Source organism: Rhipicephalus microplus, chromosome 7, assembly GCF_043290135.1.
Source record: "Rhipicephalus microplus isolate Deutch F79 chromosome 7, USDA_Rmic, whole genome shotgun sequence".
NCBI lineage: Eukaryota > Metazoa > Arthropoda > Arachnida > Ixodida > Ixodidae > Rhipicephalus > Rhipicephalus microplus.
The window spans coordinates 143,652,794-143,673,332 of record NC_134706.1 but is presented as its reverse complement, the minus strand read 5'-3'; the positions used below and the strand labels follow the sequence as shown (position 1 = coordinate 143,673,332).

General features: G+C 47.6%; 1 protein-coding gene across 3 annotated transcripts in view; it reads left to right on the top strand.

Moving 5' to 3' along the window:
• LOC119180000 (uncharacterized) overlaps positions 1 to 20,539 on the top strand; it is a 287,597-nt gene that overhangs the window by 154,036 nt on the left and 113,022 nt on the right. For all 3 annotated transcript variants that reach the window (XM_037431129.2, XM_075869824.1, XM_075869823.1), the window contains one exon: positions 2,623 to 2,714. In XM_037431129.2, coding sequence (XP_037287026.2) covers positions 2,623 to 2,714 — 92 coding nt within the window. The remainder of the gene's footprint in view (positions 1 to 2,622; positions 2,715 to 20,539) is intronic.

Here is a 20,539-nt window from a genome sequence, read left to right as displayed (position 1 = left end):
CCAATCTTTGTATACTGCCACGCCTATCGTTAGTAGATCACAGGCATTCTCCCATCCTGGGCAATATCTTCTTTGAGATTATTCTTTTTGGCCCTTGATGTTCGTGATACGATTACCAACGAATGGCTTCCACTTCATGCCGTATCCTCCTATGAACTACAATACAAACGGGGAGTATGTTCACATAGTGTATTCAATATTAATTCCGTTGAGTGCACTGCTCACGTATGTCAGTAGTCTTGCGCCTACAAATGCACCCAAAAGCTCCAGGCGTGGTGGCGTCGTTTTCTTAATGGGTGCCAATCATGCCTTTGGTAGTTAGGTCCTAGCAGTGATGGCGTAGATTAGGGCTCCGTATGCTGCTGCGCTGGCATCGCAGAAGACATGCAGTTGCATTACACTTGGTAACCTTCACCCTCCGCCAAGAGAGCGAGGAATCGCTATTTCCTGCAGTTGTGGAAGCAGCTGCAGTAGTCTTTGTCATTCGCGTCACAAGTTACCAAAAAGTTGCTCATCTCAGCTTATTTTGCGTATCTACAGTTTTCAGAATAGCATTCGTATGGCAATATAGTATGGTTGGACGATTCAGAGTGAGTATAATATTCTCAACTTTGCCTCCAGGATAAACCACTTAGCGTCAAGTTTACTTTATAAAAAATAACAGCCTTTCGACAGAGCAGCTGAACTAGTCCCCTGTGGGATTACAGGCAACGCCAATGACTTCATGAGGTTCTTTATGAAGGACTACCAGATCTTTACTTGCAGATTGCTCCTGTCGTTCTAGGGCAACCAATTAATGTGTAGGGTTTGGGGTCCACTGGCATAGAACCATTCGTGCTGATTTGATGATTTCTTGCGCCTCAAGACAAGCTTTTCCAGCTTCGTCTTGTATGTCGGTGCCTGTGACTAGGTCTTTAACGTAATGACTCAGCCATATTGTTTGCTGTTTCAACTTTGGCACTTTGCGTTCTCCTCACACAGTGATTGAACGCCGTAAGCAGATACAAGCTGCTTGTAGTTCTGACAAAAGCATGCGTCTTCCTTCATTCTTGTATCTGACTGCCGATTAAGTCGTCTTCGGCAAACCAGAAGAAGCACATGAAGTCTCCTTCTTGTTCACGTATTGATATTTGTAAAAATACCCTCTTTAAGCCAGAAAATATTGCTATGGGGTGTGTTCTTAAACGCAGAACTATCTTCCAAGGTCTCGGTAGCGTTTGTGTCCCTTTTCAAGGCACGTACTAAGGAACTTGCATCATTTTTCATAAGAATCGTCGAAAATCACGCGAAATTTAGTTCTCAACACCAGCTCTCTGACGACCTCCTTGTGTGGCATGCAGTTGAACTTGTTCGGCTCCAGAGGAACGTGGTCAACTATTTCGGCCTGTGTCGCTCGTTCGTGCTCGCGTATGGTGTCATCGTATAACTCTAACAATCCGTTCTGTCTTGCTAGAAGCGTGAGTACCTTACAAATCTTTGTGGCAGCACCTTGCTTGTTCTCGAAAACCACAATTCATCTTTCGAAGATACTGCCACTTCGTATCTTCCGTAGAAGTATGGGATGTTGTTTTCAAAATGTTGCGTCGCCTTGTTGCTTTCCATAGATCGGTCAACTCTGCCAGATATGCCAATGTGAACCAGTTCCCCGAGGGCCATGGAAAATCGTCCTATTCCATTACATGAGTTTTCAAGGCGCAGAGCGTCATTTTCGCTGTGGCCCACTGTGATGTCCAAAAGATGGTGCATCCTTTAAATGTCCAGCAAAGTTTAGATTTCATGGCAATCGGTGAATAAACGTCCTCTCAACGTAGGACATCACCAGTGAGGACACTCCGCATTTGATCAGAGCACTGATTCTACTTTTCGTGATCACTGATGTGTGTGTCAGTTCATCGACTACGTCTCTTCACAATTTCTCAAAACAAGCGACAAATGACACGTCCATTCTCGTTTGTGCGGAGATGTGTGGAGTTCTTTATACCACGTAACTGCCATGGCGCAACAGCGGAATATGCAGCTGTCGCACCACCTGTCGTGCATGCCACTGCATAGAGTACAGTATTCCTAGAGGACCGTGAATGGGAGGGGATGAGCGTGCGTAGTGGCTCCAAAGGACACCACGAGAGGAATGGACAAGGCCTCGGCTTTAAGTAAGGCTTTTGTTTTGGCTACTTGGTCAAGTTCAGTGAAGTACAGATTCACCCAAACTTGCAAAACAGCAGTCTAAAAAACGAAGTCGAGGAGAAAAGGAAGGTTGAGCTGTTAGAGCCCGACCTTTCTGCTTACTATTACTACTTTTCTGTAGTCTGTCATTTTAAAAGTGTGAGCTATTATGCACTTCAGTGTTAAGCTACTGCACATCTAAAATTTTCGACCGCACTTAGGATCAGCCATGTCTTTTTGTATTTATCTCCGAGTGCATTGGCTTCTTGACCTTCACCAGTACGCTTTGCAATTTATTCTGCGTTTTCTTGCACGCCAGAATTTTTGTTTTTTGAATGGTCTAGAAATCAGTTGCAATCCAGTGATTCTTTAGTGAACTTGTCGTCTATAGTCGAAGCAAAATGAGTGCTAAAAATAGTATTACCTGATTCGCACACGCGAGTGTTGGTGTCTTTACAGAAAGAACATCTGAGGAACAGGGGAAACTGGGACAAAATAAGCCTTCTTTAAAAGAACCTCTTCGATCAATATCATTTGATACTGTTGTAAGCGTGAGTATTACACCAACTTATTCCTTGTGAAGAATACGTAAAAAAATAACAAATGCCCTTCTTTATTCTTCTTTATTCTTTATTCAAAAAAAACCTTACAGGCCCCAGAACAGGGCATTGGGTAAGGGGGGGGGGGGAGGAATCAAAATGGTACAGACAGGTAACGTTTACAGGCAGGATCAGTGCAAAAACAACGAAAACTATGTATATATATAAATGAGATCACATTTTAGGCTATACAGGGTGAGGTACATTTGAGGGAATACAGCACTTGTTGATATGAACATGGCGACAGAGGGATACATTTTAAAATAAAAGACAAGGGGAATATAAAGCACCGTTACGCAATGCACTGAAAATACAAAAACAGGGTCACATGGTGAACAGAGTGAGTAGCTGACGGCGAAATGTATCGGGATTAGATATGGAGGCTATGCAATCAGGAAGGTCATTCCAAAGACGAACGGCCCGAGGCAGTGTTGATGAATTGAATGCATTAGTTGACCCGTATATGCGCATGAAGCTGAACTGATTATGCAATCTGCGTGAAAAAGAGTGAGGTGTTTGAAGCTGAAGCCGCGTTCGTTTATTAGAGGTAATATATTTCTGGAACAGACAGAGAAGAGCAATATTGCGACGGCTATCCAATGACGGCAGTTTAAGGTCTGATTTAATTTGCGTTACGTTTGACGTGATGTCGTAGTTTCGTGATATGAAGCGGGCACCTCTATTTTGAATTCTTTCTACCATAATAATCAAGTAGTGTTGATGAGGAGACCAAATTGCTGAGGCAAATTCTAATATTGGCAGAATAAAGGTAAGAAAGGCTAGTTTTCGAATATTAGTAGGGGAATTTCTCAAGTTGCGGCGTAGGTAGCCCAGTGAACGTGATGATTTGGCACAGGTAGACTCGATATGTGAGGCCCATGAAAGATTCTCTGTGAGAAGAACACCTAGGTATTTGTAGGAAGAAGTGTGGGAAAGCATGGTATTGTTCAAGTAATAGGAGAATTCAGAGATTGATGAAAAGCAACACATAAAAAGATAAAAAACAGTAACATAAATATCCACGCCAGCAACGCATTTATCTTTCTTTGAAAACCATGCATTTAGAATTGTGTTTAGTGTGATAATGGGGGATTTTTATTGGCAAAGAGCAAATTTAAATCAAACGCAAACACCGTGTAGCCCCTTAGCCAAGGGCTAGTATTGGGGACACATCCAATTATTTAACCATCAAGTGTTCACCATACACATTTGAATACAAAACAAGCACCATTCTAAAACAATAAAGCACAAAAGATAAATATAAACACATTCACTATATATGAAATAACAACGAGACATATCGTTGTTATTTAAAAGAAGATAACAAAAAATGAACAGTATATATATATATATATATATATATATATATATATATATATATATATATATATATATATATATATGTGTGTGTGTGTGTGTGTGTGTGTGTTAATGAGATCTAACAGGCAGTAATGCAAAGAAATGTACAGGGGAAGTTATTAGAACCAATGGAATGTAAATAAAAAGAAAGAAAAGTGGGTGAAAAATAACCAGCCGTGAGCAGAAATCAAACCTACGACCTTCCAATAACGCGTTCGATGCTTTAACCCCTGAGCTATCACAGCGGCCTGCCCTCCATCCACTTTTTTAGGTTTATATGTGAATTTAGAAGTAGGAGTGTCAGTCAGCTCCATCTATAAGCCAAGCGACGAGTGTGAAACACTGTTTTATGCGCATGTTTGGCGTCACGTAGCACGTGAACATATTACGAGTGGGCAGCTGACTAATAGTTCCTCGTAACACGGAAAAACAAGCCCTTGGGTATACACTTCTGCCCCTTATATATATATATATATATATATATATATATATATATATATATATATATATATATATATATATATATATATATATATATATATATATATATATATGTATATATATATATAATATATATATATATATATATATATGTGTGTGTGTGTGTGTGTGTGTGTGTGTGTGTGTGTGTGTGTGTGTGTGTGTGTGTGTGTGTGTGTGTGTGTGTGTGTGTGTGTGTGTGTGTGTGTGTGTGTGTGTGGACTGTTATAGTACTGCTATAGCTTTTTTTACGATGCGGGAAAAGTATTAATGCTAGACGTATCCTACAGGAAACAATTTTGTCGGTGGCTTCTCAAATTTATCTACATCTCAGCGTTCATAATTTGGGTTTCCAGCCAAGAATCAAAAACTGGGTAATTAAATCATAATAATAATTTATTATGGAAAGAAATAAAAAATGGCCCAAGTACGTTCAGGCTAGTGCGAGTAGTACGCGTTCGGATCAACTCGCCACTGAAGTGTCTTTCATTTTCATTATCTTGACTCAAGTTATGTTATATATATATATATATATATATATATATATATATATATATATATATATATATATTGTAGTGACAAATACGGCTCTAAGAACGACGAAGAAGACGTTTGTTGTGGCGGAGGCTCGTGCTGCTGCTGAAACCGCTGGTTGCTGTCGTGGTGCTGTTAGGCCCAATAAACGGTTGCTTTACCCCGACATGCGTCTAGCAGTATTCTAAAATTTGGTGGAGGAGCTGGGTAGGAGGACTTGCTGCGTAGAGGGGACGGGGCTGTCTAGCAAGATCCGAGACGGTTGGTAGTGACGGGGGCGTTCGTCTTGCGGCTTCAGCATAAGTGAGAGGGGCGGAGATAGGCGGAGGATTGTATGTGGGAGACAGGGCGTCAGAAACTTGCTCTTCAATTGCCTTGCGGAGCGTTGGGGTCAGCATGTGCTCACTGATCAGGACGTATGGCACAAGAGACAATGGGCGCGAAACTTCTCGGACAAACTCCTGGATTCTGCATTAACATGGTTTGTTCGGAGGAAACGGCGCCAATGGTTAACCCAGATGTAAAGGTCGTGTCGAGTTTTGGACGTCGAGTAGAAATCCGCTCTTTCCGCAGCTCGTCGAAACTCTGACTAGTCTTTGTTGGCTAGTAGCTTCCTGACCGATTTTTCAGTCATGCCACTGCAGTCGCAAAGCTGTTGGAACCAATCAGCGATGCTCAATTTTTGGGTTTTTTTTTTGTGTTTTCATTGCGCTGGCCTCCTGCCGCCATACACAAACGAGTGCGTTCCTGTAGGTCTGTGGCACCATGGCCACCACGGAATACTTGCCTTGGAAATGGCGGGGCGCAGCAGCTCGAGCAAAGAGTTGAATTTACGTGGCGGCATTCGCAAGAAGCTAAACACTGCCAAAGCAAAGAGCAAATAAATTGTGCACTATCTTTCCTCCGTATTCAGAATCACTTTTTGTTTCGAACTGCACTTGTCACCGCCTTCAGTGCAGCGCGTTTGGAAGGCGTTTGTGCTTCAAGCCTTGGCAACGACTTAAGACATTTCGTTCTAGACGCGTTTGTGCGGCATTGTAGGCTATGACACGAGACAGAGAGAATCGAACGTTGACTTTTGAAACAGTGCCCCGAGCAATGCCCGGTGTCACACTTATGTGGAAGGGCTCCTTAGTCCAGAAACCCTCTGGCTTCTAATGCCCCCTTGGCCCTGGCACCGAGTTGTTCTTGGTCTTCCAGGTCCTCGAGGGCGAGCTTTGCCTGCCACGTTTCGGTTATATCTTTGTTCGTCTGTCCTGCTTCATTATCGGTCGTGTGTTTTTGCAGATTACGTCTGGCAATACACTGGCATGCAAGAAGCAAGTGCGCCAGGGTATCCGGAACGCTGTAGAGTGGGTACATAGAGTTATATCTCGTTGGGTAGAGACGGTACATTGGGGCTCCAACCATGTGTGTATGTGCTGCTTTGCAGGCGTCTCAGTATCACGCTTTCCTCTTTTGTCAGTCTTGCGTGTGGTGGAGGGTATACTCGTCGCTCATGCCTGTAATGCTGCAGTAACGACGAGTAGGTGTTTTGAACAACGTCCGTCTCTTCAACGACGGGTTGGATGTCCTGTGGGCAGGAGCAGCCTGGCTGACGTTTCGACGCGTCACGCCGGCGTTGCCATGCCAGGTGCCGGTGCGTCACGCCGGCTTTGCCATGCCAAGCGCGTGCCGCGCTGCTTTGCTTTGACGCATGCGCGTTTCAGCGCGTCCGGCGTCCCTGTCACGAAAAGAGGCAGACGCAGAATTAACTGGGTAACGCATCGGTGCAAAATGCAGCATGTCGCATTTCGCGCCGGTCGCCATCGGGCCGCGCCGACGGACGCTGGTCGAGCCTGTCGTCGGAAAATGGAGTGCTCACGTTTTGCTAACGTAGCGTCGCTGTGCCTAGCGTGCGCGCGTTAACGCTACATCGGAGAATATTGGGCCCTTCATTATGTGCTCGCGGCCATTTTTCTAGCTCCACATATAGCAAACTTGGTGTTACGTGACATCAACGGAGGGCGAAAATATACGACTGATGCAAACATAATAATCCTGGCGTGCTTGTTATGTAAAACATGACAACATACCACGCTAATAGTGTGCTCGTGGCCAATTGCCTAGCTCCACAAGTACTAAACTTTGCATCACGTGACGTGAATAGATGACGAAGGTCAACGACACATCCAAACATGATAATTATGACACTGAAGTCATGTACGGCAAAATTTACGTCCACCTCGTAACGTTGTACTGATGTTAAAGTGACATATCAACCCTTCTTAGTCGTGCTTTGCATATCATCGATTCCCACTGTATGTGGGATCTGCCAGTTTTTTTCTTTGAAGGCATCTGTGCTTCCAGCGCTGACACCATGGCACAGCACACCAGCACAATGACAATCTTTTGTTCTTCGCTTGAACCGAACTCCTTGACGCTGTTGGGAACGCTATGCGAGAACGGACAAAAACAATGAATGCGGCACACTCGGTTTGCTCCGCTCACTCATCTAGCGGCGATCACGTGATCGGTGCTGGTCTCCAGAGTTCCAACTTATAACGTGATCTGGACGTGACTCTCCGGTTTTGCGACTTACGGTCGCTCGCATGCAGCCTCTGCCTGTGTGAAAACCAGTCACTTTTTGGTCGCCAGTCGCGAACGGTCGTGACACCGCCACTAGTCACTGGTGTGCAACAGCCTTTACAGTCGTATTATGGCTGTGACAAAAGTGTTAATGAGAAGGTAAATTCGTGTGTTCCATTGAAGAAGCAGGTACATGATGCTTACAGCGCAAATAACGACGGCGTAATATGATAGCAAAACATCGCTACGGTAAACTTTCGTTCCTGTGCAGCCGCAACGGCGTGCTATTCGCTAGTGACCTACCACTGCGGCCAATCCACCAGACAGACTGGGCACAATCGATATTGGAGTGCCATTTAGTTTAAAGTGAATTCCGGTTCGCGCAGTTTTCTGTTGCACACCAGGATTACGCAAAGCATCATTCATACACGTTCAATCAACTGACACCACAACCCTTTGCACTGCGTTAAGCAATATGGCAGTGAACATTCAGTAGTTCCTATTGATTGGGAAAGTACTTTGGTTTGATATATATTGATTTCACGATTAATATTTTATCCGGTGAAAGGGGCACAAGGAGTACGTCCGTGCGTTCTATCTTTTTGCGAGTTCACGGGTTGATCATCCTTCTGCAGACATCTTGGATTGCGCGTTGCGCCACCTATAGGCGATTGACATTGCGAATAACATCAAATAAAAATCGCTGGATTGTCACGGCCGTCAACCGCCTTACCCAATGCGCAGAAATAGCTTCTATGCAATCTGAGACTGCACTGAAATCACTGATTTCATCCATCACATATCATATATTTTGTGCCATGGAGCCCCACGCGTTCTCCTGAGTGATCGTGGCAAAATCTTTGTCTCTTCTATTGTCCACAAAGTTTTGCGTGCCTCCAACACTGTTCACAAGACCACTTCTAGTTCCCACCCACGGATTAACGGATTGACTGAGCATTTTTATCGGAGCCTCTCGCACATGCTCGCTATGTACACAAACCCCAACCAAACGAACAGGGATGCAATCCTACCCTCCGTGACATTTGCCCACAATATGGCTGATCAACGCACTACGGGCTTTTCTCCGCTAATTTTCTTTCCATGGTCGACCCACTCCCGAGTTTTGCTCCCGAGTTTTGCTCTGGACGTAACTCTCGACAGCTCATCTACACTCGAAAATCTCGCTACAGCTCGTCTCGCCGTATTGTGACTTTTTCGCCTGGTGACAAAGTTAATTTATAGACTATATTGCGCATTCCCGGCTTATGTAACAAATTCATGAGTCGCTTTATTGGGCCGTACACGGTAGTCGAGCAGGCATCTCCGGTCAATTACTGCGTTTCTCCTCGTAGCACTAATCCTGATCATTGTTACTGACGGAAAAAGATAGTGCATGTATCTCGTTTAAAGCTTTATACGCGACACACTTCATAATCCTCTCAGGTAACCAGGCAGCGGCTTCCACACGCGGAAAAATTAGTGTGAGCGTGACAACCGAATAACTCTTTATACTCTTTACATGTCATGATCACCTGTACGTCTTCTTCATCTGTATATATCATCACAAGTGTGATTTAGCTCGATTATGGCAAAATAAACCGGTTCCTTGTAATATGTTGAGCGGATAATTGTCATTGCTTATACTTGTAATGCACTTTGCCATACCTATTTCGCGTAATAAATCGAATGGTGGGACTTTTAGCTAAAAATATTTGTCTCGTAGTTTTATTTAGGCGCGAAAACTAATAGCTTGAACGGCTATTTTCTGCAGACGTCGGATAGCCCCTAGGTAAGTAGTGAATGTCTACCAAAGCAATATCAGCTGTATTGATATTCACAACAGTTCTTGCCTTCCAGGTAGGCATTAGTACAAATTTTTGAATACAGACCAAAGTAGTAATTCACTGCTTGTCGAGTGTGTTGCCAGCGACGGAAAATTGGCAGATCCAACGTACAGTGCAAATTGATGATATGCGAAGCACGAATTATAGAAAGGTTTATATGTCCCTTTATATCTGCACAACTTTACGAGGTGGAGGTAAATGATGCCGTACATGACTTACGAGTCTTGACTATCCTGTTTGAATAAGCCGTTTACCTTCGTCATCTATTCACGTCACGTGATAACAAATTCAGTATATGTGAAGCCAGCGACATGGCTGCAAGCACGCTGTGAGCGTGGTATGTTATCATGTTCTTACAAGACGCGCGTGTCAGGATTATAATGTTTGCACCACTCATATATTTTGTCATCCATTGACGTCACGTAAACACGTTACTTGGTATATGCGGAGCTAGCGAAACGGCCACGAGTGCACCATGCAGTGGGCAATCTACTCCAATGTGGCTTTGACGCGCACGCACGGTGGGCACGGTGACGCTACGTTAGCAACACGTGAGCACTATATAGTCTGCCGCCAGGCGCAACCCACGCGACCAGCGTCTGTCGGCGCGGCCCGACGCAACCGGAACGAAATGCGACACGCTGCATGTCGCACCAATGCGTTACCCATAAAACAGTGCGTTTCCTTCTTTTCGTGACGTTGTCACGCCAGACGCGTTGAAACGCGTATGCGTCAATGCAACGCAGCGCGGCGCGCGCCTGCGATTATATGGCAGGACCAGCGCCTGGCGTGGCAACGCCGGCGAGATCATGCACCGTGTCACGTCGAAATGTATTGTTGCCTTGACTGCGACATTTAGTCATGTTCTCACATGACACGCATCTCAAGATTGTCATGTTTGCTTCAGTCACATACCTTCGTCATCTATTGACGTCACGTACTACCAAAATTCACATATGTGAAGCTAGCGAAACAGCCGCGAGTGCATCATGAGTGTGGCATGTAGCCATGTTGTTACATGACACGCATCTCATGAATACAAGTTTGCACAAGACACATACCTTCGTCTACCATTCACGAACCGTAATATCAAATATGGTATATGTGACTCAAAAGTGAATAAGTGTCCTCTCTCAATCGTTTAGGGACTCTCTTGACCGTCTCCTGCAGGAAATAAATGCACGTTACATCTCTTCTGGAGCGAGTTCCCAGTATCACCCATACATATACGACACCGAGTTTTTCAGTGTCCTATATGACGCAATCATAATTCAAGAGATCCGCTCCAAGTTGTAGGATATCCGCAAAAATTCAGCGCCGAGTACTGACCACATTCGGTACACGTCACTTTGAAGTCTCAGCGACGCAGATGTTACGCACCTGGTGGACCCGTTTCACGAGCATTGGCGAAACGGCACGCTACGCAAAGCATGGCGACATATGAAAATTTCCCTCAACCCGAAACTAGGCAAACCCCTCTCCGTCGAAAGTTTGCTACCCGTTCCCGTTACATGTCATGCATAGGCCAGCTCACGGAACATGTACTGCAGCGCTTGCAGCCATTTTACGAGCGCAGTGTTCTCGACACGCAGTTCGGTTTTCGCTCATGCTTATCCACACTAGATGTGTTGCTCCAGTTGAAAAATCAGGTTTAGGGTCTATCTCGGGGTGTCCTATCCCGCTTTTTGCTTGCGCTGGACCTTAAGTCACCTTTCACAATGTTGTGCACGAACTCATTCTCAGCAACCTCGCCGAATTGCGCTAGAGCGTTGTCGTTTATAACTGTGTCAGAGCCTTGCTTTGTGATGGTACCACAACAATAGGTATAGGCCGGCATCGCTCGAGTATCATCCATCTACCAGGCAGAGGCAACCGTCAAGGAGCCGTGAATTCCCCAGCAATATATATTATCGTTATGCTAGGTCTCCCTAAGCAACTTGAGCAAGCTGAGGACCTGCATCATTCCATCTACACTGACGATATCACGTTGTGGACGTTTCGGCATTCCGACAGCGCAATTCAAGACTGCCTTAAGCAAGTGGTAGAGGTCGTGTCAGGATATGTTCGATGGGGTGGCCTCACTTGTGCTCAAACAAGCCTGAGCTTCTTGTATTTTGTGACCGCAGTGAAAATCCCCCGCCTCATATCAATACACTAGTCGAAGGAACACCTCTCTCTCCAAGCGAGCAAGCATGCTTGCACCTCACGGTGAAGCCGATAGGGGCACGACACACCATCTCCCTTCTCTCACGCGAGATGGGGCTGGTCATCATAATATTCCGACGCGTCAGTAGTTGGCCCTTGGGACTCCGGGATGGTTCGACTAGTGGACGCGTTCATTGCAAGTCGCTTCATTGGTCACCTTCCATTTCGCCGCTTAACCCATGGACAACATGAATGGATGAACACGCTCATTCATAAGGCCATCAAGGTCGCTTTGGGCATCCCGCAGCACTACTACGCAGCGCCTTATGACACTTGGAGTGCACAACTCCCTCGATTAAGTACTCGCTCGAAGCGCAGTGTATTAGTCAGTGCTAACGCCTTCTTCTCAAACCAACGGATAGACGCGTACTCTACTGCCTGGGCTACCCAGCTCCCCATTATTCTTCGGAAACGCACGTAACCTCCATGCCTCTCGAAATAGCTTGAATGCTTCGCGACATCCCCTGCCACGCAACATGCACCCTGAGCGTAACATCGGAGGGCATGATTGAGATTTCTGAAGCACTTTCAGCGACGTTTAGGAGAATGGGGTCTACTACACGGACGCGTCTCTCACGACAAACGGACACACAGCCGTGGTACTTAGCGGCATTCATGAGATTGTAAGTGCTGCCTCAATCTCTCTCCCATCTTCAGCCACCGACTCGAGCAAGATCGTAGCGATTACCTCGGCGATCCAACACCCCTTGTGCCTCCACAAGACAACATACTACATACTCACCAATTTGCAAGTGGCATGTAGGGCTTCACTAAGAGGTCGCGGTATTACCTAAACTTCGCATTCTATTCTCTCACGCACATCTAAAGTTGATTCACACAATATCCACATCATACATCTTCTCTGGACTCCTGGCCATGCCTCACTTTCGGGTAATGATCGTGCTCATGCGGCTGCCCGAGAACTCAACCTTCGAGTGGCCCCGCGCAGGGAGGTGGCCAGCGCAGAGCCAGGTTCCCCACGTAATTCTCACATATCACGAAGTCACACAACAGCACATAGACCAACGACTACAATAGACTCATATACGAGGAGTCTGTCGCACTTCACCAACTGCAGACCTGAACTTTCCCGAACCACCACTTCTTGCATAAAATTTACCCGACTCGTATTACCAATGCCTGTCCAGGCTGTGGCGCTATCCCCAAACTTGTCACTTTAACATAGAGTGCTCTGCCATCTACTTCCCTCCCCTCCATCTAATCTATCGGTACACCCGTACCCCAGAGCAGTGGGAAGGCAAACTTCGCGATGGCACCCCCGAGGTCTACTGGGCCCTCAATCTCAGAGCCTGGGCTGTCGCGGAGGTTACCATAGGTGTCCTAAAATAGAGGCCATTCCAATTTTTTTATTTGTTTAATAAAATGTTTCCATCTCATCATTTCTGTCGGGAAAGTGGGGGCTTTTTTCCTTTCTTGGGCACCGTCGCCGCGCTTATAAACATACGGCGTGTGCCTCGTGTCTCTCATCACATCAGGCACCTCTTTAAAAAATATTTTCCCCCAAAACTACACAATATCCATGGAGTGAATTCACAGATTTAGTTGCGAATCTGCAGCAGCCATTCAAACGTAGCCTACCAGCCATTCGCAAGGGGAAGCTGCGTCCACAGGGCTGCTGCGGACACGCAACTAAACCTGTTTATTGATGATGAGTGGGGCTTAGCGTGCATCAGTCCGCCCGTGTTTCCACTGGTCTGTGTGTCCATCCATGCGTTCGTCCGTGGGTTCATCCGTGCCTTAGTGCGTTCGTTTGTGCCTCCGTCCATGTGTCCTTTCATGCGTCTGTCCACGCATCCACCTGTGCGACCATCTGTGCGTCTGTCGGTCCATCCGTTCGTTCGTATGTACGTGCATCCGTTCATCTGACACATGCGTCCGCCTATCCATCAGTTCGTCCATCTAGCCCACACTACAAGTATCACCGTATCATATCTTTTTATCATATATTCACTATATAGAAATACCGCCATCCAGCGCACATTCCAAGCACTAAACAAGAGGTGGCTACATAATACTACGACCACAACTGTACTACATTATACATAAGGTACGCATGACTCGCAGCCTAAAGAATTTCGCCCCTAATGCTGTATTCAGACGACGGACTGACCAGCGGATGGCCTAGTCACTTGACAGTAAACAAATACAGCATATCCTCAAAGTGCATAATGACGGTGAAACGAAACATCCATCCTTCAGTCCGTCCATGTGTCCGTCCGTCCTTTCGTGTGTCCGTTTATGCGTCCATTCATCTGTCCATGCGTCCATCCGCCCAGTCCCCCCGTTTATGCATATGTCCGTGCGCCCGTTTGTCCATCCGTGCGTCCGTCCGTCTATGTTTCCCACCATCTGTCTGTGCGTCCATTCATTGTGCATCTGTCAGTCTCTCTGTCCCTCCACCCGTCCGCGCATCTGTCCAACCGCCCGTCCATCTAGTGAACACTCCAAGTACCGTCGTCTCACTTCGTTTCATCATTTATTCTTGTTATAGAAAAGCCACCATACAGCGGACATTCTAAGGGCTAAGCAAGAGGTGGCATGTCCGGACTGGAGTAGCGGCACGCGTGCACTCTCTGATGGCCAGCGCTTCGTGTCTAGTTCCCAACTTTCACCACCACTAGTTCGTGGCACTGTGGCCGAAACTTTGTTAAACCTTCCTAAAACCAAGGAGGTTACGCCCAGCGACATTAACATAGCAACCTTTTCTGTTCAGATATTGCTTATTGTGCGCTCTTCTGTTACTAGTTTTTTTTCAATAAGCATCAAATTCAAGGCCACCTTTACTGCAGAATATGTCACAGATACAAGTCTCTGTAGGGTACTTCGTCGAAAACAACTATCTCTTAATTTATGATTACCGTGCGCGGGTTTCTTTCTCAATCCAAAAGAGTGTGCGCGTGCTGTTCCTCTGATCCGGCCCTGGAGGTGGCTACCTACTACTACGACTACTACTTTTATTACATACATAGTGGACGCATGAACGACGGCTTAAGAACCTTCGCCCCTAGAAGTCCCATGACCCATCCGCTTGCCACATACAAACGCGCAATCGGAAATGGGAGGAAAAAAGCATGGGCCTAGGGTAGCTTCAACCACAAACGTCGCCGTACGGGCGTCTTCAAAGAGCGCCCGCAAGTTCGAGATGCCTCTGGCGTACTCAGCTGCCGAAAAGAAGAATAAAAAAACTTCTCTCGGTGACACTCCAACCGTCCAAGCGAGCGGCCTGCCGCCAAGGACAGCGGTGGGCCGCTCGTGAAAATGTACATTGGTGGGCCGTTCGTGAAAAGCTACGGACTCCCCCGACCGGAACTGGAAGGTCACGTGATGATGGGGCCACGGGTCGAGAGAGCGGTTTGTTCTGTCGTCTGGATGCACCTGAAAGATCACATCATAACCACAGATTGGATGATGATAACTGGGGCGAAGCTTCGAAGGGTTTTATCAGCAAACCATGAATTATCCGCTGGCCGAGTGGATCTGTCTGTCTGTCTGTCTGTCTGTCTGTCTGTCTGTCTGTCTGTCTGTCTGTCTGTCTGTCTGTCTGTCTTGGTCGATTACACAAGAAGCATCATAGAAGTGCACATGCTTTGCCCCTTGGCGTCTCATTCCTAACCTCTTCCTCGAGGTTATCACTGTCCTTATTCTCCAAATTTGTCTGCCTTTCAGCCTCCATAAAATGATCCGCCTTCTTCGTCATCCTTTCTGCCATATGTAGCTTCTTATTTTTTTTTCGAAAGACAGCTAACTTGCAGTTGCCCTGCCGCGGTGGTCTAGTGGCTAAGGTACTCGGCTGCTGACCCGCAGGTCGCGGGTTCAAATCCCGGCTGCGGCGGCTGCATTTCCGATGGAGGCGGAAATGGTGTAGGCCCGTGTGCTCAGATTTGGGTGCACGTTAAAGAACCCCAGGTGGTCAAAATTTCCGGAGCCCTCCACTACGGCGTCTCTCATAATCATATGGTGGTTTGGGACGTTAAACCCCACATATCAATCAATCAAAGCTAACTTGCAGTTACAACAGTTCAGGAACTGTTTGGCTACTATCCTATCGTGGACCCCTTCATGTGTATTTTCTGTCTGTGACAGCTGGATCCATCGATCAAAATAGTTAGCAGGGTGGAAGACAAACTGCTTGCCCGTGTCAGAGTTCTCAGGTCTACAGGTTCAAAACTTTTCCCGATACCCTTGAGTTGTCAGACGGAATCACTCCAATAAAGCATTATTGACAAAATCGTAGTCTAGCAACTCCCCTGCTGGCATGTTACCAAATACACTCAATGCATCAAGCACAAGAGGTGGTCAAAATTTCCGGAGCCCTCCACTACGGCGTCTCTCATAATCATATGGTGGTTTGGGACGTTAAACCCCACATATCAATCAATCAAAGCTAACTTGCAGTTACAACAGTTCAGGAACTGTTTGGCTACTATCCTATCGTGGACCCCTTCATGTGTATTTTCTGTCTGTGACAGCTGGATCCATCGATCAAAATAGTTAGCAGGGTGGAGCGAGCGAAGAGCAAGCGGGCCTCGCGGCGATCGATGAACACGAGAATCATCAACGAGGTCAACCAGGTGCTCCAGTCCAATGAGTTCGAGCTTTCTGGACTTCGAATGCTGCACGGCCGCCTACGCGCCAGCAACGTGGAACTTAAAGCCTTGAACAACGAGGTTGAAACCCTGATCACTGACGACCTGGCGGCAGACGACTATGAGGTGGTCATGCAATACGATGACGCCGCTAACAGTACTCTGGCGTTGCTCGAGCACCACATTGAAGTTCTGAAGACTTCTGCTACGCCGGCGTCGTCTACAACTCCAGCCATGGGCGCAAGGACCTGTGAGGGTGCACCTAGCGAGCATGAACGACTTCCACAACGTGAGTTCGGCGCACGACTTCCCAAGCTAGAGCATTGTCGGAATAAATAACACTAGGCAAGCCGCGTCGCGACACAAACGACGGAAAGCCATTAGAAATGACCCCGCCGTCATATCGGAGCACAACTCCAAATGGATCGCCCGAACGACGGCACACGTAAAAATAACGATATAGGCCTTCACGGGACTGGTTCCTTTCACAAAAACGGGACCAGCAAAGTCAACACCCACAACTTGAAAAGGGTGTGATCTCTTAACCCTGTCGGTCGGCAGTGGTGCGGTAGGGGCTGTTGCAGGTTGGAGCTTGAATCTAGCACACACTTTGCACCTAGAGAGCACTTTTTTCACACACTGGCGGCCCTTAATCACCCAAAAACACTCGCGTAGCTCTGAAAGGGTATCGTTTATGACATGTCGCCTTAGAAGACGACATTAACGAAGTGCGCGCGGGGCACTGGCGCTGTGGCACGAGCGCGAGCCTGGCGTCGAACGCTGGCCAGGAGTGACTCCAACGCCTGGGCTACGCTTTTGAACTTGTTCACGTTTCCTGTCCTTTAATAAATCGTCTACAGTCACAAGCGGCTGTACAGACGTAACAGTTGGCGACGAGGAAGACTGGATCGACTCATCGGCACTCCACCGACGTCAAGGAAATAACATGGCGACGCCCGACTTCGGTCGGCTACCCGAATTCAGCGGCAGCCCCAGCTCCTGGAGATCCTGGTATGGGAGGCTACAGTTCTTCTTCGAGGCTAACGAGATTACGGACGCATCGAAGAAACGTGCTCATCTGCTAACGCTGTGCGGGGAACAGACTTATGACATCGTCTGCGCCCTCGTTCAACCCAAGCAGCCCAACCAAGTGAGCTACGAGGACATAGTCAAGATGCTCAAGGCTCACTTCGATCCACAACCGTCTGAGGTCTTCTGCAGGGCACGATTCCAGCGACGTGACCAAAAGCACGACGAAACGGTCAGTGATTACGTCACGGCGCTCAAGAAGCTAGCAGCAGATTGCAATTTCGGGACAAGCGCAGACACTGCAGCGAATCCGACAATGCTGCCTATGGACGTCATGCTGCGTGATCGTTTCGTTTGCGGTCTTCGGAACGAGCAGGTCCAGCAACGGCTCTTCGCAGAAAAGGACTTGACGTTCAAGAAAGCTTTCGACCTTGCACTGCGAGCCGAAAACGCCATCGAAGACCAGAAACGCGTGAAAACCGAATTTAAAGAGTTCCACGAATCCTGCATAAGCACATGCAAGATAGACAACCAAGGTCACTCTAGTGCCTCTGCCCAAAAGAAGAAACAACGCTGTTGGCGTTGTAACGCGCTACATAATCCGGACACTTGCAAGTTCCAGACAGTCTCCTGCAACTACTGCAAGAAACGCGGACACATTGAAAAAGCCTGTCTGAAAAAGCGGAAAGAAGCAAAAACGAGCAACAGCATCGAATATCCCCAACAAGGAACTTCGACAGCTGCCTCAGCACCAGTGTCGACTCAGCAGGACTCATCAGACGTGGCCCTTTACGAGCTCAACACCGTAACCAACGCGTTCAGCACACAGAAGGTCATGACTCGGCTACGCGTACATGGCAAGTTCTTGGATTTTGAAGTCGACTCGGGTGCAGCCTGCACACTCATCAGTGAGGTCACGTTCAAAGCTACGTGGACAGATGATCGACCACGGCTTCAGACCGACAACATGCTCCTACGCACATGGTCAGGACAGTCTCTTCGAGTTCTCGGATGTGCAACGGTGATTGTTACGCACGGAAACAAAACCATGACACTACCACTTGTTGTCATCAAGGGAGCAGGTTGTAACCTCCTTGGACGAAACTGGTTTCCTCACCTGGGTATACAGATCACGGGCATCAATGATGTATCCGGCGATGAACTTGTTTCGAAGCTTCTCGACAAGTACCAATCTGTATTCGACGAGGACATATCAGGACACATCGGTCCAGCGGTACAACTAGACCTCGTGGAAGGAGCGAAACCAAAGTTCCTAAAAGCACGGCCGGTTCCTTTCGCGCTCCGGTCAGCTGTAGAAGCAGAATTGGATCGACTGCAAAGTCAAGGCATAATCGAGCCAGCACAGCATTCGGATTGGGCAACGCCTCTCGTACTGGTTCGAAAGAAGAATGGCTCGTTGCGAATATGCGGCGACTACCGTTGCACAGTGAACCAGGTATCAAAGAAGGCAGACTACCCACTTCCCTCAACTGATGAAGTGCTCAGCCACTTGAGGGGAGGCAAGGTCTTCAGCACCCTGGATTTAGCACAAGCGTACCAGCAACTTCACGTGACGCCAGAGACAGCAGAGATATTGACCCTGAACACGCTGAAGGGACTATACAGGGTCAAGAGGTTGCCTTTCGGAATTTCTGCAGCCCCAGCCATTTTTCAACGTTTTATGGAGACAATGCTGTCAGGCATCACAGGCGTGTGCGCATACCTAGATGACGTGATCATCAGTGGGAAAGACGCCACGGAACACGCCGAGAGACTGGAAGAAGTGCTGAAGAGGCTACGAAACTACAATCTGCGCCTCGGAAAAAACAAGTGCTGCTTTGCGGTGCGACAAGTCTTCTTTCTGGGACACCGAATCGACGAGACAGGCGTCCACACAAACGAAGAGAAAGTTCGAGCCATAACGGACGCTCCAGCACCAAACTGCAAACAAGCGCTTCAATCATTTCTCGGAATGCTGGCTTTCTACGACAGATTCTTGAAGAACAGGGCAACAGTTGCCAGCTGCCTATACCAGCTTCTTCAGAAGGACGCCACGTGGAGATGGGAGACAAAGCATCAAGAAGCCTTTGACAAGCTTAAGGCATTGCTGCTCAGTCAGACCGTACTGGCACACTACGACGAACAGAAGGAGCTTCTTGTCTCTTGTGATGCTTCACCATATGGCATAGGAGCTGTTCTGTCTCAACGTGATGACCAGAATAGAGAGGCGCCAATCGCTTTTGCATCTCGGACGCTAGGGCCGGCAGAACGCAAATATGCTCAATTGGACAGAGAAGGCCTTGCTGTGGTGTTTGCAGCCCACAAGTTCCACAAGTATATTGCGGGAAGAAAGGTGACTTTCGTCACTGACCACCAACCACTGCTCGGCATACTGGGTCCACAAAAGCCAACGGCTCAAGTCCTTTCTCCACGGATGACCAGATGGTGCATCAAGTTATCGGCGTATGACTACAGCATAATCTACAGGCGTGGCAAGAACCATCAAAACGCGGATGCGTTGAGCCGTTTGCCATTACAAGAACGTCTCGATGAACCCTGGCCTCCAGGTGACGTACTATTGTTCGAAGCGTTATCGAGACCTCCGTTGACTGCTGCCGAGATAGCACGCCTGACACAACAAGACAGCATCATGCAGAGGTTGTACAAGGCAGTGCAGGATGGTACAGTGGAGAAACTCACTGGAGATGAGTTTGCTCCTTACCGACGACGAGCGACCGCACTAGCACTACAGCGCGAGTGCATCACACTTGGATCCCGAGTGATCATACCGAGCTCAGCACGATCCCGTGTTCTGGCACTTCTGCATGCGGGTCACAGAGGCATGGTAGCCATGAAGAAGTGCGCAAGGAGCTACGTATGGTGGCCCGGAATGGACAAGGTGATCGAGGAAACGGTGCGACAGTGCCGTGAATGCCAAGCAACGCAAAAGAGCCCACCCAAAGCTCCTATTCCTACGTGGGACCGTCCCCAGACAGCATGGAACACGGTGCACGTTGACTTCGCGGGGCCACTACTCGGACGCACCTACTTAGTTGTTGTGGACGCATACACAAAGTGGGTGGAAGTCCGGCACGTGACACAAGCAACATCCGCGGCTGTAATCGACGTGCTCCGAAGCCTCTTTGCAACG